Source organism: Trichoderma harzianum (assembly GCF_003025095.1).
Source record: "Trichoderma harzianum CBS 226.95 unplaced genomic scaffold M431scaffold_1, whole genome shotgun sequence".
NCBI lineage: Eukaryota > Fungi > Ascomycota > Sordariomycetes > Hypocreales > Hypocreaceae > Trichoderma > Trichoderma harzianum.
In genome coordinates, this window is record NW_020209249.1 from 2,138,459 (window position 1) to 2,158,623 (window position 20,165).

A 20,165-nucleotide genomic window follows, 5' to 3' on the forward strand; every position below is an offset into this window, starting at 1 on the left:
GCAGGTACCTGTCCGTTTTTTGTAGACGCAGATAAACAGCGCTGTATCGATAAGCTACCCCAGGTATCCCATCCCATCTTTGGCGAGCCTTAGCGCTGAGAATGTGCTGGAAGTCCAGTGAAAAAAACAGGGGTCTCTCCACGCCTTTGACATGCGACAGCCCGAGTACGAATACCAGCTCAGTATCGCTCGCTCGGGTATAATTACTAAAGTAGCAGCAATCGTAGCCGTAAGGAGTAGGTAAAGTAACACCTGGTGGCACAAGCAGGCGCTGTGCTCCGTATTCCCTGGGGTTTTGTTGGGGCCGCATCAGCAGTACTCGTAAGTAATCCGGAGACAAGGCTTGTACCGGCCAAACCAACTGCTTGCGGCGTACCAGTTTGTGCGGCGTAGATTCAGTACTTTGAGCATCGGGATTTCCCTAAAGCAACGTCTCTCAACCATTATCGTCTCTGCTCATCTTTCTTTCTTCTCTTGAATCTTTCATCTCTCAAGAGCGGAAAGGAACAGACACAAAAAAATCGACAATGACGCCCTTCGTTGCGACCGAGGAGCCCGCCTCGGCTGCCCCGCCAAACCACAGTCTTAATCACCAGCTGCAGCGACAGCGGCATAATGAGCACGAGGCCGACGACGACGAGCAGAAGCGCATAGCCAAGCGGCCGCGGACCATGACATCGACCGAAGAAATCGACAACACAATCACACACCCCGGAAGCGTCAAGATCAATGTCACCGGCGCCTTCATTGTCGACCCTGACGCTGCAACACCCGCGCAGAACGGCAGCGACAATGGAAGAGTCAGTCCGTCGCATCACGAGACAAGCGACATCCGGCTGCCAAACCACACGGCTGTGGTCAGCCATATCGCAGTAGATGTAAGATGCACCGTTTACTTCTCCCTGCATCTCTCCCATGGACCAATTGTCATACTTTCTTCTCCTTTTTTTTTGCCTTGCCATTGCGCTTAATGTTTGCCTTGTTTGACTGACCAATGTCATACCAGATTGGCGGCTCTCTTGTCAAGCTCGTCTACTTTTCTCGCGAGGTCGATTCCACAGACCCTGGCGGTCGCCTCAACTTCCAATACTTCGAGACGGATCGCATTGATGACTGCATCGAGTTCATGAAGCTGCTGCGCGACAAGCACAAAGCTCTCAATGGGTCGCGGTCGCAGGAGCTATGCGTCATGGCCACTGGTGGCGGCGCATACAAGTTTTACGACATCATCCGAGACGCATTGGAAGTCGAGGTATTGCGAGAAGACGAGATGGAGTGCTTGATAGTTGGTAAGCCGAAACAGCTCCGAAGAATTCAAGTAGAGGTAACTGGGAACTAATCTTTGACAATCAGGGCTCGACTTCTTCATCCAGGAAATTCCCCGCGAGGTTTTTACCTACTCCGAAGCAGACCCCATGCATTTCGTCAGTCCCCGAGAGATCATATATCCATATCTTCTTGTAAACATTGGCTCTGGCGTTTCCATGCTCAAGGTTACGGGCCCTCGGTCGTTTCAGCGAGTCGGCGGCACATCCCTCGGCGGCGGTACCCTCTGGGGTCTTCTCTCTCTTTTGACCGGGGCACGATCGTTTGATGACATGCTAGCCGAGGCCGAACACGGCGACAACACCAAAGTGGACATGATGATTGGAGATATATATGGCGCCGACTATGGCAAGATTGGCCTTAAGAGCACCGCCATTGCGTCCTCGTTTGGAAAAGTGTTCCGCATGAAGCTGCAAGCCGAGGCTGCAGAAGCTGCAGAAGCTGCGGGCAAGTCGGAGCATCATGACAGCAACAGTGATGTGCATGGTGATGCTCATGACGATTCGCATCCCAGCCATTCCTTCTCCTCTGCCGACATATCAAGATCCCTGCTGTATGCCGTCTCCAATAACATTGGTCAAATCGCCTACTTGCAGTCACAGATCCACAACCTCAACGACATTTACTTTGGCGGCTCCTTTATCAGAGGCCACCGCCAGACAATGAACACGCTCAGCTACGCCATCAAGTTCTGGAGCAAGGGCGAGAAGCAGGCCTACTTTTTGCGGCACGAAGGCTACCTCGGTGCTGTCGGTGCGTTCCTCAAGAGGCAGCCGGCCAACTGGGGCCGCAGAGCAAGTCTCGAGGGTATCGAAGACCTTCAAGAATGGCGAAAGAGCCTAAAGAAGACAGAGTCAGAAACGAAATCATGATCAAGCAGTGATTGGGGAACCAAACAAGACGATGAGGAAGAGGATGGAATCACAACTTTGACATTGGCTTATCACATTTTCCGGCGTTCATGGCATAGAGTCTTTTTGGGCTATTCATATTTCTTGGGCAGGGGGGTTCTTGCTCTCCCTGTTCTCTTTTCCTTTCTTCTCTTTTTTTTCTCCCCTTTTCTTCGGGGAGAATTGTTACGGCCAAATGCCGCGCATAATATGCATCTTGGTGTCTGAGAGGGAAAATCGGGTTTAACTTACAGCCTGCATAAAATTGTTGTAATTTCATACCCAGGGAGTGCATTGGATAGAAGTTGATAGGATCGTGCGGAGTCGCAGTCGGAGATACAAACTGGAAGTTCATCATCGCTTTAATTCCCATTGCTCGTTCCTGCCATAAAGGGAAATGATGTCGTATTCGTATCGTATTCGCATCCCATCATTGCCTAACACAGAAAAACGAAAAATTGCGATTGCTATTCAGTTCTGGTAACAATTCAAGATAAGTAGCCAACAAGATGGCATTGATGATATAATTTCCCCATAAATGCCCCGATATTGTACAAGTAATGCAAAGCACTCTACAGTGCAGCCCATATCATCGTCAAAAATAAAGTCGTGTGAGGTTGTAATTATACATGTGGATATCAAATGCCGCATCGTCGATATCCAGAGTTTCAAATCGCCAATCCGGCAAGCCGTGCCGTGTCTCTTCCAAGTATCAAATGCTGCCATCAAGCAAAAACAAAAAGTTTTCCCCGTTGAAACAAAGGAGGCGCAGTACCCTGCTTCGATAATGTCATGGCAGAAGGAAAATAGAGGTTGAATGTTGAAGAGAGACCGGATCTTCACTTCTCGTCTTCGCCTTTATTGTCTCCTTCGCCTGCACCCTGTACTGAGGCCTTGTCCATTCCCAACTTGGCCATCAAGTTGTCCATCATCTGCTCAAACTCCTTCTCATCCTCCGGACTAACCTCCCCACCTGGTCTCTGCAGCGCAGCTCTCGTCTTGGTTCGCAACTCTTCCACAGAGCTCAAATCAAACGCCCATGACAGACCCCCTATAAGCATCACCGCAAAACTGGATACGTTGAGCGTTGCCAGCCCTAAAGCGTGGGCGCCCAGCACAGCGCCCTCAGAATTGGCGCCCTCTTGGGGACCCACGGTGTTGGACGAGTAGAATTTGGGGAAAGAATCGCGCTGGCGACGGACCACTGAGCGGCGAGACACGCCTATTGAAGCCGCGGTAAAGGCGGCACCGAGGAAGAAGAGACTGAATTGCTTGAGGGGGCGATTCCATGAAGCCGAGTATGCATTGATATCTGGCTGGCGACGAACTAACTGAGGTTGTGATGCTTCTTGGGGCACGGCTTGAGCGACTTGTGGCGGTCCCTGAGGCATGGTGGGTGTTCTGGCCCCGTAGAGCATAACTGAAATTCCTTTGTTATTTCTTCCGGGAGACCCAATTCTGTCCTGCCTATGATATTTTTCTCCTGTTGCTGGCAGTTTGTCGTACGTCCATGAAATGATGGTGGTTGATGTTAGTTTTGATAAAAGCAATTTTCGCATCTTAGTGCATATCCGTCGCCTATATCACTGTAGGCGTCACCCGACCGATTCGGATAGCTGCACACTAACAGCTCAGCGGAACTTGCCCAAAACGAGTGCTCGACTTGACAGCATCCTCAGTGCTTAACCAAATACCAGCTATTGTTATATCTGCAAGTTTTCTCGTTAGCCACACATCTGATTTTGAGTATATATTTTAAGACCAAGACTTTTGAGCATCGTAACTTTGCGCTGATCGGCTGTTTCAGATTATCACGAGCCCAACCATACACGTGCTTAGCATAGGTATACCAGGCTTCATCACTAAGCAGCCAGATACAACTACAGCACATTCTGCTTCAAAACCCTTCATTAAAAGCTCACTCTAATTCAAATGGCCAAATCAAAATCATCCAAATCATCCGCACCAGCTCAAGCCGCCCCTCCACCCCCACCATCATGGCCGGTCTTTAAACCACCCTTGCCTGTGGTCGAGCTGTATCCAGAGCTTCATCCCGCGACGTCCAACCTCATTCTTCTCTCGTCCTTTTTCCCTCGCTCCCTCTGCCGCGATTACGTCGCATTTTTAAAAACGCTACCACTACAGACCACTCCTTCACGGCCCAAGAAGGGAGAAGCAGTCCGCGTCAATGATAGGTTCCAGATCGACGATCCGGCATTCGCACTCCGATTATGGGAGACCACTGGACTAAAAGAAGTTATCTTGGAGAATGAAACCATCAAGGACCTATGGCACGTTCATTGATCCACCAAATACATGATTGTGCATTGCTGACTCGCTCTCTTCAATCTCTGCAGGGGCGGCGAGCCCGTAGGCCTCAACCCAAACATTCGCATCTACCGCTACTCCAAGGGCCAGTACTTTGACTGCCATTGTATGTGTTGCCCGTGTTTGCAAAATCTCGACTTCACCAAGAATCAAGTCAACTGACCTGTCGCCTTGTTAGACGACGACTCCAACTACCTAGTTCTTGATTCTGTCCCCGTCAAAACTACTTGGACGCTCCTCCTGTACCTCACTTCCTCTGCCGAGGGTTGTATTGGTGGCGAGACGGTCTTTTATCCCCACGATCGCAAGTCTGCTGCTGAAGAAATCGCAGTATCGCTTGAGACGGGCATGCTGCTATTGCACAAGCACGGTGATGATTGTCTGCTAGTAAGTTCACCAAGAGCAATCCTCTTCTTTTCGCTCACTCTTCTTCGTCTATAACATTTCCCGATGCTAATCAAGTAAAATACGGTAGCACGAGGGACGGGAAGTTCAAGATGGAGAAAAATGGGTTTTGAGAACCGATTTATGTGTGCGTCGGGGCTGAAATGATACGTCTGGGCACGGAAAAATACTAATTCACCAAATTGAGCATTGGGCACGGGATTGCTAGCATTGATATTGATTAGCATGCGTACGAATAACAGACCGATAAAGCAATCCCGTCCGATATTGACGTCCTGAGATGCATCCACTACGATGCCTGTCTTCTACCTACTCCGAAATAAGCCTCAACAGGGCAGAAGAAGGACTGAATATCCCGATAGCGAGAATAGAGAAGAACAAAGTAACTACGTATCAACGACCCTAAAATTGGCCAAACCCCCCAAAGTCAGTCAAGGAGGCCGATGCTGCCGCCGTATTTTCTTCAAATTGAGCCAGAGTATACTCTTTAATATCGCTCATAGCACCATTCTGGGGCACTTGGCCAATGCTACCGTTATTGGCCTCAGAGCGGTTCTCTTGAGCCAACGGGGTAATAGGAGGCAAGGAGACAGGCACCCGCTGATGAGCCGCGGCGAGAATGGATTTTTTGGGATTGCATTTTCCATCAGATGCAATACGAATCATAACCCAGGGGAAAATCCAAGGGAAGCTGATGAACGGCATCGACTTGGGCTCGAGCCTCCGGGCTGGAACGACTACACCGCCCTCATTTGTTGGTCCACGGTGATGCTCAAACAGCGCAATTTTTATCTCCTCCTCCGTAACCTTGTACATGGCTGCCACAAATCTGTCAATCTTGGCCTCGTTGTGGCCGCCGGCTGCTTCATAGCACGCGTCGCGGAATCTCTGCTTTACTGCGTCAAACTCCTTTCCGAGCTCTTCCTGTCGCTTATAATCGCTACCGATCGAGGGCTTCGACATAGCCCAAGAGGTGTATAACTCGAATTCGGTCGCCAAGTTGTACTGCAGCAAGATGCGTCGCACTGAAATATCATACTGGACCTTGATCTTCCTGGCGTCCTTGAGCATAGCGTTGTCTAGCTGGAATCTGTTTATGATTCGCTGATCAAAGGTGTTTTCCCAGTCCGGCCGAAACTGAATGGACTGCTTGATTACCCTGTTATAGATCTGTCCCAGGGCCTTTTCCGATTTGTAGCAGACCCTTTTCTCCATGAAATGTGGCCACTCCTGTGGATTATGCTGAGCTGGATTCCATTCCGCGGGCTCACCGGTCTTTGGATAGTCGACAGCCTGTGAATGAAGCTCCGCCAAACGTAGACCTAATGTTAGACTCGTCAGTCCATATCGTGAACAGCTGAGAGATTGAAATCGGTTCCGTCTCTACTTACAAATCTCCGACTTGGGCCCCTCGGAATCTGCGAGTCCCAAATGAGCCGTTGCAATGAGCGGGAGCACGTCGTTCTGCATGTATTTGACAAAGAAGTCTCGTAGATCGTCGGCATTCACGTCGCGTTCAAGTTTCTCAGGCGAGGGGCTGGAATAGTTCATGGCTGGGTGATTCCATTCGTCAGGAATTAGAGTGGGCTCCCAAATGATGAAAAAGTCGTCCCCATCAAGATCTCCTCCAGAGAGCATGTTGGGGACTGGTCGATCTCCAGTTGAAGGGAAAACAACAATGTCTCTGAGATGGCGAAGCTCCGGTATGTCGACTGCCTCAACTATTCGGATATCGCCTGGGTGCAGCGATGGATTTCGCCCAACGATGCAAACTCCTTTAATTACAGTGGTCTTGTCGTAGACTTTTGAATCTGACACCTGCAAGAAGATTTGGGGGAGTTTGTTGACGTCTTTATCTGAGGTGCCTTCGGTCGAGTTTGAGTGGCCTCTCAAAGTACCTGTCTCATCAACACAGCCCAAGACAAAGGCGCTTTTTTCGATAGGAATTCTGGCTTTTTCCTTGAGCAGCTTCAAAGACCATGACCTCCAGAGAGTTAGTAAGTTTGTTACAAACGGTTCTTGGACCGTGTCCGTCTTGAAGCCGGCTTGCAGAAGCTCTGCTAAGACTAGAGTAGATTGGTTCTCGTCAACACATTTTGTCAGAATATCCACTGCTACGTTGTTATCCTTGATTGCTTCCTCGTAGAGGCCAATCTGTTTCTCCAGGACGTCCAAGAAGGCCTGTGTGGTTACGCCAAGACACTCCAAAATGGTGATGGTCTGTCGATTGAGAGTAGCGGAAGAATACTTGGCGCATTTAATAATCTCTAGGCCCTTGACGTCGGCCTTGAACTTCTCTTGGGATTCACGAATGTACACTTCTCCTTTCTTGGCCTGGGGCCAGACTACCAATACGCCTTTGCACCCACCCATGCGAAATTGAAACGCCGATGGTTCGGTGAAGACATCCAAGGTCATTTCTTCGATGATCATCCGGGCCATGAATTCGGATATCATACCGACACCGTCAGTGAAACAATAACCATTCCTTTCAATATCAGGAATACGCCGGACGTCTGGGACAGGAAGGCCTCTCATCTCTCGTGTAGTAGAAAAGCATTGGCCTAGCCTTGCAGCATGCTTGGCCACGATTCTGATGTGGCCGACTTCTCCCATCCACCGGCGGATATCATCACATGAGATATGATCTGTCGGACAGAAAAAGTACGCCCCGCACTGTCTGAGTTGTGAACTGCCGAATGCCAGAAATTCGTAGCGGCGATCACCGATTTGAATGCCTTGGTACAAGGTCCTGAATATCTTCTTCCATACGTCTTCTTTATTGCGAGAGCTCATGGCTATGCGGCCAAGTTCTGTCTCTTCAACAAACTGTACTCTTAAGAAGCGGTCCTGAATGTGATTAAAGTAGCGAAGAACTCTGTTTGAAGTCTCGACGATGGGAGAGCTCAACAAGATGGTGGTTGGTGTGATGGCAGCTTTGCGTGCCAACACACAGTAGTGTGGGATTCTTGTATTGGGTACGTATGACGCAGCGGCTGACCATGTGAAGAGTTCCTTGGGATCATACATGACTTCGCCCTGGTCAAGGAGGAACTCAAGTCTGCGCTTGGCGTCGAGAGGATCCAGTTCAGCAAGTTTCTGGAGGAATTCCAATGAGATGGTGTGCTCATTGAGCACCCTGCGGCCGACGCATACTTCGAGCTGATACCGGACGCCAAAGTCTAGGTGGACAAATGGAAATTTTGACGGCTGCAGAAGAGCCAGTGCATCTCCTTGATTATTGTCCTGCGGGTGATCGAGAAAATCCCACATGGTAGTGGTGGAAGTGTCAACTTGGAAATTCTCACAGACCTGGATTCTGATGTTGAGGTCTTCCAAGGCCAGTTTCATGTGTCCGAGAGCCCACCTCGTGGCCGCGTCTGTGGTATCAAAAGTTATGCGAAAGGCAGTCCAACGACCAACTTCCAAGTACGCTGGGTCTGATTTGGTGTTGTTCAAGGATACTGGGTAATTCATGGGGACTGTAGCGTCCTCAGTAATGTCTGTCGCTCTTCTCCAGACATCTGGGGGTTTGCGATTGAAAAGAGAATTTGGTGGTAAGGTATGAGTCTTCCAGAAATACTGGGGAGGGAGAGGGAACCGAACAACAAGTGATTCTCGGTCATTTTCTTTTGAAACATGGAAAACAGTCTTTATTAGACTCAAATCTGCCGAGAGTTTGAACTCTCGAGTCATGGAATCCGTCTCCGTTACTTTGATGCGGAGCGGGAAAAAAAAGGTGAGGTGCTTCGACAACAAGTCGACTTCGGCGTTGATGGCGTTGGTGCCACAGGGAGAAGTGATTGTCTTGTTGATGTTCATGGTCTCCGGGCCAGTCAGTGTGCCGAAATCCAACGACCAGATGTTGGTCTTTATTCTGGTCGGGTACCCAGCGTCGGGATGGGCCCGACTTGCGAGCCACTTCCTTGGGCCCGCCATCTTGTTGCTTGAAGGGTTCGAAGTCAGCGAGGGCCGCGATGAAGGAGGGATATATATAGTTTCTACCACACCGCTTTGGGCAAAAAATGCTCTTCCAAAGCGGTGTTAAGGGGGAGGGGAAGAGGCAGAGGCAGAGGGCAGAGGGCAGAGGGCAGAGGGCAGAGGGCAGAGGGCAGAGGGCAGAGGGCAGAGGGCCAAGGAAGAGAGCTCACCTCGTTGTATGTTGATTTGGGGTGAAAGAGGGAGAAAAGGGAAGAAGGGAAGAAGAGAGAGTCACCTTATATTAGGGAGGGGATTTACAGAGTTGGCAGTTGCAGGCAGGTGGGAAGGCTTCTTGCAGCTGCGAAGGCGGATAGGGGCGAATTAGGAGGCAGGAGCGGTTGGCACAGGGGAAAACATGTCAGGTGCTCTATGGCAGGCTGCATAAGTGCAAGAGCTTGTTTATTGAAGCAGATTGGCAATTCACTTGATGTAGCCGTCTGGATACCTCTTTATTTTGGCCGGTGAATAAGACGCTAGGTCTATCTCTGGCTACTGGATCTATATCCATCTACTAGATCTATCTACCTCTACTAGATTTATTCATCTCTACTAGATCTACCTCTACCTAGCTACTAGATGTAGATGTACTTTCACTACTAGATTTGTCTATATCTGAGATGGTCATTATAACGACTTCTAGTAGATCTACTACCTGAGTTTACTCATATCTACTACTATATCAATTCACATTTGCCATGTCAATCCACACCGACTAAATATACCCCCACGTTCAATGTCTACTGTATTGATCCTTTGATGTCTGCTATCCATATCTACCTGGTATCTACATCTAGTACATCAGCCCATATTCTCAGCTAGCCATCGTGGTGGCTGTCCTGTCGCTCCCACGGCACGTCCATGATCTTTCCTGGATTCAGAATCCATCGGGGATCAAGCGACTTCTTGATAGTCGCCATGACTCCAACAGTCTCTGAGCCAACCTCCCACAGCAAACTCTCCTTCTTCCCCCATCCAACCCCATGCTCTCCCGTGCAGGTGCCCTCCATCTCAATGGCAAGGCGGACCATGTTTTTGACACAGGCCTCAACCTTGGCTCTCTCGCTTTCGTTTTCTTTATTGTACATGATGCTCTCGTGGAAGTTGCCATCACCAATGTGGCCAAGGATACTGGCAAACAGACCTAGCTCGTCCATCTCCTTCTTGCTGATCTCGATGATGTCTGCCAGCCGGCTAAAGGGCACAGCTACATCAGTACTCCCTAAAGAAACAATGTGAGCAGCCATAATAGTGATGAGGAATATCCAGCTCAAGAATACTCACAAACATCCTCGCCTTCTTTTCTCAGCGCCAACATCGACCACAGAGACTCTTTTCTAGCGGACCAGAGCAGCTCTTGCTCCTGTTTGTCCTTTGCAAACTCAAAGTCGCCACCCTTGTTGGCTTCTGTAATCTTCTCCACCAGCTTGATGTGCTCCTGGACGGCAGCCTTGGTACCTGCAAACTTGAAGAAGAGCGTCGGCTTCTCGACCCAGACTCGGGGCGAGGTGAAGCCACTCAGATTGACGACTTTCATCTGCACTTCGTCCATAATCTCGAGACACTGCACTGGGATTGCGGCCTGCATGACACTCGCAGCTGCTGATGCGGCGTGACGGATGCTGGGGAAGTTGACAACGGCTACAGACGTCTGCTCTGGGACGACGGCCAGTTTCAGTGTTGCTGTAATGACAGACGTTAGCTATACACTGAGGTGAGTTTTTTGTCTAGGATTTGCTTACCCTCAGTAACAATGCCCAGCGTGCCCTCAGAGCCCACAAAGAGGCTGTTGAGGTTGTATCCCGCAGATGACTTGCGCGGTCGCCGTCTCGTCTTGATGATCTGGCCATCAGACAAGACAACTGTCAAGTTGATGACCCAGTCTTTCATGGTGCCGTATCTCACTGCATTTGTTCCAGAGCAGTTGGTGCCAATCATGCCGCCAATCTTTGCGGTTGGGCCTAAGATACGATGACAACAACAGAAAGTCAGCGGCTTGACTTCAACGTAAGCAGCAGGGCCAGTATGGGTTACGACTTACCGGGATCAACAGGGAAAAAGAGACCAGTGCCCTGCTTTTCGAGCTCAGTATTCAGATCTCGCCATCCAACGCTGGGCTGCACAACCACATCCATATCGTCCTTGTTGACTTGGATAATGTTGTTCATGTAGGCGAAGTCAATGCTGACGCCTCCATAAGGGGCCGAGAAGTTACCCTCAAGACTGGTGCCTCCAGAGTAAGCAACGACAGGAACACGGTGGCGGTGACAGACTCGGACAATGGTGGCAACCTGCTCAGTGTTTCGTGGATATGCCACGGCTACAGGCAGTTCATCTGGGTTGACACTAGACCAGCTGGAGTAGCCGTGAGCATGCAAGTCGTCAGGGTCTGTAGATATGATGTCCTTTTCATTCCCAAGCTCCCAAACAATGTCTGATATAGCCTAGAAAAGAGATTTCATATTCATTAGAGATATATGTCTACCAACAGTGATCCAGTCGAATATAGATGTTCAACAACTCACCTCCTTCATTTCAGAACGGTTGGCAAAGCCAATTTCCTCATCTTCATTGCCCACTTTCAGAATGCCATCATGCTTTCGTTTCTCGGCTCCATTGCCATCACTGTCATCGTCTTCATCATTCTTGGCTTTCTTGCTCTTGCTCTTGCTCTTAGCCTTGCTTTGGGGGCCGTTGTGGCTTTGACCAGAAACGAGGCTTGAGATTCCCCAACCACTCACAGCCGCTGCTGCAGCGATGGCCAAGACAGTCCCGCTAGACCAGCCTTGCGATGCTCCTGAACCAGAACTGGCACTTGTCCCTGAAGTAGATGAAGAGGAAGAGGAAGAGGAAGAAGCGAGCAGCTTGGAGGAGACGCGATAACCTCGGCAATGGAGAGCAGCTGTAGGTGGTGCAAGTACAGGTACACGGACTTTGGAGGCGCCGCCACTGGGCCTGGTGTACCGCAACAGGGCCCGTGCCTGTATCAGAGGTCGTGCAGGCATTTTGGATCAAATGAGCTGGATGCAGCTGTGCAGCCTCTAGGGATGTAGCAGCAGCAGCAGTAGCAGCAGATTATGGCAATGAGATTTTAATTCAGCGGCAGCCATGCATGTACGAATTCAGGCTACGGATACTTGTCCGCAACCCCGCCGTCAGTCCTACCACCATGCCAAGTATGTACCTTCTCGTACTGTCAATTTGCATTGCTCGAGTACCGGGGAATAGTGCATAAGAGCTAATGGAAGTTATGTTGATCCCCCGCCATCGGAGCCAAGTGCCGGGCATCTTACTGTTCTTTCCAGCGAGATTATTCCGTCTGGTGGGTGTTGCAAGACATTTGGTCCCGTGTCTCGAGTGTTGATCCAGCAAGGCTGTCGTGAGGCATCCTTGTCCGTGGGCTCTATGCATTAACCTACCAACCCAGGCAACTAACCAATGAATGCGTCGAGGTGGATGAAATATTTACCGTGTTACTCCCGGGCACAAGATACTGATGAGCGAGGATGCTAATGTACGTGTAAAATACCTAATGTAGGTGCTAATGCAATGCCATCTCAGATATGTAGCTGGCTCGAGAGGAGACCTAAGCAATGGACAAATCGATTGCGTTGGAACAAGCAGCCCGGCGGTGGTCGCGTAGCACAGCATAACCTAGACCTGCAAAGGATAACCGAGATCTAGCCGTTACACCAAGTCGAGATGAAGAGACGCGGGCACTTTACGACAAGCCGCGAGATCTTGGGCGGTGGTTAAGAAACATGTTGGAGTCAAGCCCGTTAAGAAGTGGCGTTTTCCAAACTCGGGCATGATATGGCCCTTTGTCTTGGTGAACCATGGTCATGGAAAAGCACAGCTACCAAGTTCCTTGGGGTGACTAATTGCCTTGTAAGACAAAAAATATGGAAAGTACTGATGCTCAGCCTCGCAATTGGCTTTTTATACGAGTACAACTTTCGGTGTGCATTATTCGATATCAGGGAGCTGGGATTGGCAAGTTCGCCTTGGGCAGGAACAGGCAGGCACACACGCAGCCAAGCCAGCCAGCCTCAGACGCTCTTGCCACCGGCATCTGGCCTAGCGGTCAGCTGCTAATCTAATCCTCGCTCTTACTCTAATCTATTGACACTTCGTGCATCAGTACATCTGAGGTACCCGAGCAGAACCACATCGCGCTGCTATTTCCAGGCGCCAGATAAGGACCAATGCAAGCAATACCTGCGTAAAGTGCCAACATTGGTCCTCGGTACTCGTACGAGTATCAATCTTTCGGATTCTAAGGCTGTCCATGTCCATGTAAGGGAAGCAAAAACTGCCAGGTCATCACGCCTCCAGCCGAGACTCGGAGACCCGCCTTGCGTCCATCTCCATCCAGTACCCCGCCATCAGGTACCCCATCGCATGAATTTATACGGCCGCTGATACCTGTTTGCGTTGTAGTGCTTTTGCGTGTTGGACTGGTGTTGGTGTTACTGGCAGAGGCCACTGCAGTAAGCACCTTAGTACTGGTGCTGTGCTATCCCAACTTGGATTAAAAAATGGAAGAAAAGAAGAAAAAAGAAAAGACCAACCCCCAGCACTCTCAGACACTAGTAGGTTTGGTAGTGTTCTTTTTCTTTCTTTTTCTGCTGCGTGTCTCTCATCTGTCTGAGACAGCACAACCTCAGCCGCAGCAGCAAAGAATATAATAGAATAGAGTAATCTAAACACGCCCCCATTATCATGACGACGATGGCAATATTCAGCCCCAATATTAGTCTACTAAGGTATGTAAGGGGTACGGGCCTCCTTGCTTGCACTTACTAAATCGAGGATCCCCTCTCCCCCGCCGTGGTTCCGCATCGCGCCATGCTGCATTATGGCAAATTCCAAATAAAATGCCATATTACGACAATCCGGTGTCCGCCGGTATATAAGGATAAGGCAGGGCCAGGCCAGGTATCCAAAGAGGTAGGTACACAGGTACATGCACGTTCGGCCATATATCCATCCATCTATACACATACATATATATTGCCTGCCGAGAAGCATCTAGACCCGATTCTTCTTCCTCTCCATAGACTCGTACACCCACCTACGTATACCGTACATACCCCAGCCTTGTTTTGAGCTGGAACCAATATATTGAAAAAAAAAAAAAAAAAAAAAAAAAAAAAAAAAAAANAAAAAAAAAAAAGAAAAGAAAGGCCGGTACGTTGCCCTCTCCCCCAGCCTCTTTATCTCCGGTGCTCTCGATTTCTATTTCTCTCGCAAATCTGCCCCTCCTCCCCCATCGGTTCCCATCACGCAATACTAACCTCGGCTTCTTTCATATTTTCTTAGCCTCTCGACCACTCCGAAACCACTTACATCTCCAAAAATCTCCAAATCAACAATCACAATGTCTGTTCTCGAGGTCGGCGATTCTTTCCCGGGCAATGTGTCCTTTGGGTACATCCCCTTCACCCCCGAGACCAAAGACATCACCAGCTGCGGCATCCCCATCAAGTTTGATGCCAGCACCGGTAAGGCACACCTCGATTCTCGCCCAACTTGCCTACCCTTCTTTTTAATTCCGACGATGTACTAATATTTTTTTTTCCTTTTCTTATACAGAATTCAAGAACAAGAAGGTAGTCATCGTCGCCGTCCCCGGCGCCTTCACACCTACATGCCAGGCCAACCACCTGCCCGGCTTCATCCAGAACATCGATGCCCTCAAGGCAAAGGGCGTTGAGCAGGTCGTCGTGATTGCCTCCAACGACCCCTTTGTCATGTCCGCCTGGGGCAAGGCCAACTACACCAAGGACGACTTCATCGTGAGTTTTTTTTTTTTTTTTAACCCCCGCTTTCTCTCTCTTCTTTTACTTTCTTCCCTCTTCGTTTACCCCTCCTCCCCTCCCATAAACCCGTCGCCGCTGGGGGGTCTGTGGGACAACATTAGCTAATCGGACAAAAAAACACAAAAGATCTTCGCTTCGGATTCCGAGCTTGCGTTCAGCAAGGCTATTGGCTGGACCATGGGCGACCGAACTGCTCGGTATGCCATCGCCGTCGACCATGGCAAGGTGATTTACGCCGCCAAGGAGACTGAGCGTGGCGTCGACGTCTCTGGAGCTGACGCTGTCCTGGCCAAGCTGTAAAAAAAGGGACTTTCTTCTTCTCTCGGCTTTTCTGGCTGTAGATCTTTCACACAAAGGGAAATAAAAAGGCACTTCGGTGTTTTGTTTTGGGATTAAGGCATCAATGCTAGATAGCGCCACAGAATAAATGATAATTCACACACGGACTGCTTCGGAATCGCTTCGGCATTCATGAGATGAATCTTGTAAGATGTAGTGTTGAATGGGAAAGCAAGGATGACATAGAGTAGAATGACATAGAAAGATCATCAAAAATCAGCCGGCATCACATTGGAAAATGTGGAAATACAATTCACACAGTTGAGCCTTCAAAAGGCTCAAGACTCGGCACGGCATTGATTTGACGGTTTTTGTTTTTGCAGCAACAGTTCCCATTTATGTAAACCATTGCACCGGTATGTCATTTGCTCAACTACCAATGCACCCTATGGCATTCCATGCACACCCGATATTGTAGAAGAACCGGCCGGAAAGAGACAAGAACCACAGACTCCATACTTTGTTTCATTTTGCTCATCCGCTGCGCTGCACTGCACACAACATCTTTCTCCCTTCGCTCCCCTCAATCCCGTCTATTCATTTTTTAGCGGGTTCGGGCGGCGACCTTGACCTGAGCGCCCTTTGCGCCCTGCTTGCTGACATTTCCCTTGGCCTGGCCCTTGGAGGCGTTGGCGGCGTTCTTGGCCTTCTCGGCCTTCTTGACGGCCTGAGCAGCAGCCTTCTTCTCCTTGTCCTGTCGGATGGCCTCGGCGCGAGCGGCAGATCGGGCCTCGGGGCGCATGGATCGGCGCTCCTTGATGACATCGAGGGAAGCACCAACGATGGCACGCTGGGCCTTGACGGCACGGCGAGTGCGCTTCTTGGCAACCTCCTGCACAGGGTGTCAGCGATTCTGTTTCTTTTTACCAGTTCTCCTTTCCAACCGTGATGATATATAGAGATGGAGGCGGGAAAAGATGTAGATGTAGATGTAGACATAGACAAGTCAATGCCAGCACCTTTCCCTCCTTTTCCTCTCTTCCCTTCTATCCATCATCGCGGCTGGCAGGGGGATTCGTCCTCCATCATTCGTCGTTGCGTACCTCAGAGATACCCTTGCGGTGCTGTCGTCGGTACAGAACCGTCCAGGCAATGCGACGGGGGTTCTTTCGCTGCAGGAACAGTGACTCCGACTTGCCGTTGACGAATCGGAACACCTTGCTGTCGCCACGGACATAAATCTTACCCTGTGAGAAGAAAAGTGCAGTTAGCATCCATATTGCCGACAGTGACGTTTGCTTCTGATTCCTCCAAATGCGAGCAGGACTTTTCGTCTGGTGTTTGACAACTCAATTCACGCCCAACTTCCTGTCGATTCCTCCCTATAGCCCTTCGTGCTTCCCGATCCCCATGCCCTCTCCCATCTCTTTCTGTCGTCGTCGTCCCTCGAAACCCGTCCCATGACGTCGCATAATCCCGAAATCAAAACCAAGGGAAAGCATGAGAATAGCAGCGTACCTTTCCAGGGTAGATCCTCTGGCCGGAGAAGCTGTCTTCGTAGGTACGCATCTTGTCGCGTTGTGTGGTTTATTGGCGACAAGGTGTATTTGGATGGGGGACCCGTGAGTTTGGCGTTGACAAAAAGATGAGCAGCCCGTTCCGTGGATAGGTTCAATTTCACGAATTGGTCGCTGTGTGTTCAAAATGACTAAGCCGGGCCTAGGGCAGGCGTTTGTGCGCGCCAAAATCTCGGCAGTGGGCTAAGTGGGCTGTTCACGTGATTTTTCACATGGTGCTCGAATTGGGTTTTGGTGGGGGTTCTTCGGCTTTAGCAAATTGCCTGTTTCGGCGGCTGGATTTGCTCTCAGTTGAACGCTTCCAACTTAGACGGAACTTGTATTCATAATATACCTACAACCTAGTATTTGGTATTAATTCTACAGTCATGAATTTATAGCTATAATTATCATAAGTTAGCACAAAAGGTCAAGACAAATGACATCACGAGCCAATCTCATCGCCCGCGCCGTCATAAGCCAGTTCGAGAAGCTCCCATCAAAAAGGAAGCCTTGCGTTCGCGACAATGGCCTCCACGAATGGGTGCCCCTGAGCGGCATTGTCGCTGAGAAGGATGGAATCTTGACTTGCCTAGCATTAGCGTAAGCTTTTAACTCAAAACCTCTGATAAGCTATACGCTTGATTTTGTCACATGCGTTTTCTAAACCGGCGAAAGCACAGGACTGGCATGAAGTGTCTTCCGGCATCGAAGCTGGGCGACGCAAAGGGAGTGGCTATTCATGACTGGCATGCCGAGATTTTGGCCATTCGAACGTTCAATCGGTATCTGATGGATGAGTGTCAGAGCTTCGTTGATGACAGTCGTCATGATAACCCTCAAGCTATTCTCCAGCAGAGCGACGCTTTGGACATCGAAACGGAAAGTGATCGATACACGAGGCCTTTTGGAGTAAAACATGGCGTGAAACTTCATATGTACTGCTCCGAAGCACCATGTAAGTCTGGTTTCATTCTGATACGCAGCTTGAAAAAAGCCATGTTGCTCATTGTAGTGCTCTGAACCTAGGTGGAGATGCCAGCATGGAACTCATCATGGCCGCTCAAGAAGATGCTTCGCCATGGGAACTCCCTACTCCCGCTCCCACTCCAGCCAGTGCGCAATCTGCCATTTCAGAGTCTGAACCAGCTCTTCCGGGACGTGCTTACTTCTCTCAACTGGGAATCGTACGCCGCAAGCCTGCCCGCGGGGACGCTCCACCGACACTGTCGAAATCCTGCTCAGACAAGATAGCCCTGAAGCAGTGTACTTCGCTGCTCTCGTCTTTAGCATCATTATTTGTTAATCCTGCCAACGCTTACATCGATACACTTGTTCTGCCAGAGTCACAGTACTCTGCAGCGGCTTGTGAGCGAGCCTTTTCCGCCGCGGGCAGGATGAAGCCCGTGATTGGGAAGCAGTGGGCAGAGGGATACGCATTTAGACCATTCAATGTCGAGGCCACGACTGTAGAGTTTGAGTTTTCGAAAAGAGCGGTGCAGGCTCGCTCCAAGGTCATCTCGGCAAGCAACCTTGCTGCTACGTGGTCAGCCTCGGGCTTTGAGGAGACAATTCTCGGGGGTGTGCTTCAGGGGAGGAAGCAGTTTGACATTAGAGGTGCCAGCAAGACTTCTAGGAGACAGATGTGGCTCAAGTCAAAGGAGCTTTCTGATCAACTCTCTGCTTCTAATGCCGGACGTCATGGGGGGCTTCAGGAGCATTTCTCATCTGCTAGTAGCTACCAGGACATCAAGGACGGGCCATTGCTAGCTGAGCGGAGACAGGCCAAAGCTCAAGTTCGGCAACTTGCTCTCAAGGGCTGGATTCAGAACGAAGGAGACTCGGGATTTGGGATATAGGCAGGCTCTGGAGGCTGCGGACGGAAAGCTTTCATCTCTTGGGCAACAATGCAGACAACGTTTGTTTTACATCATTTGAGATTTGGTCAATTTTTTTTTCTTCTGTTCCCAGGCAATTCGCGTCTTTGTACAAACCCGCCTCCTTCATCTTGTTGCGTCCCGTCACCACAATTGACGTTCCCGCATTGCTTTTTCCCACGCCAGGCAAATCCTCAAATATGCACATACCGGCTGGGTGTAAGCGTTACCCGTAATCGTAAAAAAGAAAAAAAAAAAAGCATCATTGGCAACTTGCAGAATTTCTGCCGAAGGGGGAAGAGAGTGTCCATTATTATCCTCTCCATCCCGACGCAGTCTCTCGGCTCGTGAAAACCCAATTTTGTCGTCCCGCCGCTCGGAAAGCGTAACGACAACTAAAAAAAAAAACCCAGACATGCCCCGCCAAAGAAATTCCTTTCAGCTCCTTTTGTAGGTATCCGTTTACAAAATACATGCCTTTGATTTTTTTCCCAGATTCAATTAAGAATCTTACTCGACCTTGCTCTCGAAGTTCTCGCCCTCGACCAGGTCAGGGATCTCGTCGTCATCCTCGCCCTTCTCAGCCTTCTGCATGTTCTGGTAGCTCTCGGCGAGCTTGCGGAGAGAGGCCAGGGAGTCGGGGCCAAGCTGGTTCAGGATACCGGGGACAAGCTCGGTGAGCTCCTTGTCCTCACCGTTGCCGTAGATGGCGAAGGTGTTGGACTGGACGGCGGCGTGGACTATGAAAGCGATTCATGTCAGTATTTCGTTGCGTTTATGTTTCATTTGTGATTTTGTGCTTCAGCCGAGGCTGTTGTTGGATCGTGGCAAGGTAGGCATACCCTTGGGAGCGGCGAAGTGGATGACGTTGCCGTCAGACTTGAACATGTTGACCTCCTCGATGGCCTGGATGGGCTGGGTGTTGAGCTTCTTCAGGTTGGCCTGGAGCTTCTTGTCATCGTTGTTGGAACGAGCGGGCGCACGCTTGACCGGTCTTCGGGGAGTTCCCTTTCCACTGCACAGCACAAATCGTCAGTTGACCTTGATTTCGAACGCTTTCGGGCGGGGGAGTGTCAGATTGTGTGGGAAATTTTCCCATGCAAAAAAAGGTGGGATGTTTTTGTAATGGCGACACAACGTACCCTACGGAGACAGAGTGTTAGATGACAAATTCAACATGATCGCAACAGCAGATGAGTCCGCCATCAACCGCAAAAATAACATGGCTAGCAAAAGACGTACCAATTCGGCCAGCCTGGCCAAGCTTCTTGAGGCGCTCCTGGACGTCGGACATGATGTGTGTGTGCGAAGGGCGACTAGGGGTGGGAAATGCGGGGGGGTTGAAGTTCGAGAGCTAGATTTCGCCTGGATATCAGTCTGGATTGCTTCGTCGCACGCATTGTTTAAACATAGAGAAGAAAAATCGCTTCGTCTCTTGCCAACAGAAAAATGGAGCCGTGTGCAACGTACCGAGGATTTCGAGGGTTATGGCGTCAAAGGGAACTGTTTTTCTCGTCGCCGTCGGCTTTCGTCTATTATGAGCGATGATTCAAACCGCAAGAGTAGGTTTTGTGCGTGCCAAGACTTTTTTCGCACGGCGGATTTTCTATTTCGCCGAGCGGCTTGTCGCATGATGCCCTCATTCTGCGTGCAGCGTGCATCAGCGCTGCTACTGTAATCAGTCCCCGCCAGCCCTGATACATG

At 50.0% G+C, this 20,165-nt stretch overlaps 9 protein-coding genes across 9 annotated transcripts; 4 read left to right on the plus strand and 5 right to left on the minus strand.

Moving 5' to 3' along the window:
* Window positions 1–671: 671 nt before the first annotated feature.
* M431DRAFT_71596 (hypothetical protein) lies at window positions 672–2,198 on the plus strand (the record flags this gene model as incomplete). Its single annotated transcript, XM_024921924.1, has 3 exons — window positions 672–878; window positions 1,007–1,289; window positions 1,354–2,198. The coding sequence occupies 3 exons, from the start codon at window positions 672–674 to the stop codon at window positions 2,196–2,198; spliced, it is 1,335 nt and encodes a 444-aa protein (XP_024780309.1).
* Window positions 2,199–2,669: 471 nt separating this feature from the next.
* On the minus strand, window positions 2,670–3,736 carry M431DRAFT_502770 (hypothetical protein). The gene has a single exon (XM_024918209.1). The coding sequence runs from the start codon at window positions 3,605–3,607 to the stop codon at window positions 3,056–3,058; it is 552 nt and encodes a 183-aa protein (XP_024780310.1). The 5' UTR covers window positions 3,608–3,736; the 3' UTR covers window positions 2,670–3,055.
* A 167-nt stretch (window positions 3,737–3,903) lies between these two features.
* On the plus strand, window positions 3,904–5,461 carry M431DRAFT_526721 (hypothetical protein). The gene is made up of 4 exons (XM_024920692.1): window positions 3,904–4,507; window positions 4,574–4,650; window positions 4,723–4,931; window positions 5,020–5,461. The coding sequence occupies exons 1-4, from the start codon at window positions 4,149–4,151 to the stop codon at window positions 5,089–5,091; spliced, it is 717 nt and encodes a 238-aa protein (XP_024780311.1). The 5' UTR covers window positions 3,904–4,148; the 3' UTR covers window positions 5,092–5,461.
* M431DRAFT_489404 (hypothetical protein) lies at window positions 5,352–8,888 on the minus strand (the record flags this gene model as incomplete). The annotated part of the gene is made up of 2 exons (XM_024916672.1): window positions 5,352–6,271; window positions 6,341–8,888. The coding sequence occupies 2 exons, from the start codon at window positions 8,886–8,888 to the stop codon at window positions 5,352–5,354; spliced, it is 3,468 nt and encodes a 1,155-aa protein (XP_024780312.1).
* Window positions 8,889–9,745: 857 nt separating this feature from the next.
* Window positions 9,746–11,932, minus strand: M431DRAFT_661 (hypothetical protein; the record flags this gene model as incomplete). The annotated part of the gene is made up of 5 exons (XM_024921700.1): window positions 9,746–10,149; window positions 10,212–10,610; window positions 10,670–10,888; window positions 10,969–11,371; window positions 11,453–11,932. The coding sequence occupies 5 exons, from the start codon at window positions 11,930–11,932 to the stop codon at window positions 9,746–9,748; spliced, it is 1,905 nt and encodes a 634-aa protein (XP_024780313.1).
* A 2,375-nt stretch (window positions 11,933–14,307) lies between these two features.
* M431DRAFT_477096 (hypothetical protein) lies at window positions 14,308–15,049 on the plus strand (the record flags this gene model as incomplete). The annotated part of the gene is made up of 3 exons (XM_024915538.1): window positions 14,308–14,431; window positions 14,523–14,725; window positions 14,876–15,049. 3 exons carry the CDS (start codon window positions 14,308–14,310, stop codon window positions 15,047–15,049), a joined length of 501 nt encoding a protein of 166 aa, XP_024780314.1.
* A 267-nt stretch (window positions 15,050–15,316) lies between these two features.
* On the minus strand, window positions 15,317–16,729 carry M431DRAFT_191987 (hypothetical protein). The gene is made up of 4 exons (XM_024913211.1): window positions 16,547–16,729; window positions 16,132–16,275; window positions 15,768–15,920; window positions 15,317–15,743 (listed from the first exon to the last, which is right to left on the minus strand). The coding sequence occupies exons 1-4, from the start codon at window positions 16,595–16,597 to the stop codon at window positions 15,633–15,635; spliced, it is 459 nt and encodes a 152-aa protein (XP_024780315.1). The 5' UTR covers window positions 16,598–16,729; the 3' UTR covers window positions 15,317–15,632.
* A 294-nt stretch (window positions 16,730–17,023) lies between these two features.
* M431DRAFT_477098 (hypothetical protein) lies at window positions 17,024–18,443 on the plus strand (the record flags this gene model as incomplete). The annotated part of the gene is made up of 3 exons (XM_024915539.1): window positions 17,024–17,187; window positions 17,268–17,542; window positions 17,614–18,443. The coding sequence occupies 3 exons, from the start codon at window positions 17,024–17,026 to the stop codon at window positions 18,441–18,443; spliced, it is 1,269 nt and encodes a 422-aa protein (XP_024780316.1).
* Window positions 18,444–18,841: 398 nt separating this feature from the next.
* M431DRAFT_502777 (hypothetical protein) lies at window positions 18,842–19,973 on the minus strand. The gene is made up of 3 exons (XM_024918210.1): window positions 19,704–19,973; window positions 19,304–19,477; window positions 18,842–19,201 (listed from the first exon to the last, which is right to left on the minus strand). The coding sequence occupies exons 1-3, from the start codon at window positions 19,753–19,755 to the stop codon at window positions 18,972–18,974; spliced, it is 456 nt and encodes a 151-aa protein (XP_024780317.1). The 5' UTR covers window positions 19,756–19,973; the 3' UTR covers window positions 18,842–18,971.
* Window positions 19,974–20,165: the final 192 nt, after the last annotated feature.

Excerpts from the sequence above, each read along its gene's own strand:
- M431DRAFT_502777 (XM_024918210.1), bottom strand. The coding sequence starts at position 19,755 with ATGTCCGACGTCCAGGAGCGCCTCAAGAAGCTTGGCCAGGCTGGCCGA. Across the intron at positions 19,478-19,703 it reads TGGCCAGGCTGGCCGAATTG|GTGGAAAGGGAACTCCCCGA; the intron begins GTACGTCTTTTG and ends TTGTGCTGTGCA. Across the intron at positions 19,202-19,303 it reads CCACTTCGCCGCTCCCAAGG|TCCACGCCGCCGTCCAGTCC; the intron begins GTATGCCTACCT and ends TCGCTTTCATAG.
- M431DRAFT_191987 (XM_024913211.1), bottom strand. The coding sequence starts at position 16,597 with ATGCGTACCTACGAAGACAGCTTCTCCGGCCAGAGGATCTACCCTGGA. Across the intron at positions 16,276-16,546 it reads AGAGGATCTACCCTGGAAAG|GGTAAGATTTATGTCCGTGG; the intron begins GTACGCTGCTAT and ends TTCTTCTCACAG. Across the intron at positions 15,921-16,131 it reads ACCGCAAGGGTATCTCTGAG|GAGGTTGCCAAGAAGCGCAC; the intron begins GTACGCAACGAC and ends CACCCTGTGCAG.
- M431DRAFT_502770 (XM_024918209.1), bottom strand. The coding sequence starts at position 3,607 with ATGCCTCAGGGACCGCCACAAGTCGCTCAAGCCGTGCCCCAAGAAGCA.
- M431DRAFT_526721 (XM_024920692.1), top strand. The coding sequence starts at position 4,149 with ATGGCCAAATCAAAATCATCCAAATCATCCGCACCAGCTCAAGCCGCC. Across the intron at positions 4,508-4,573 it reads GAAACCATCAAGGACCTATG|GGGCGGCGAGCCCGTAGGCC; the intron begins GCACGTTCATTG and ends CAATCTCTGCAG. Across the intron at positions 4,651-4,722 it reads CCAGTACTTTGACTGCCATT|ACGACGACTCCAACTACCTA; the intron begins GTATGTGTTGCC and ends TCGCCTTGTTAG.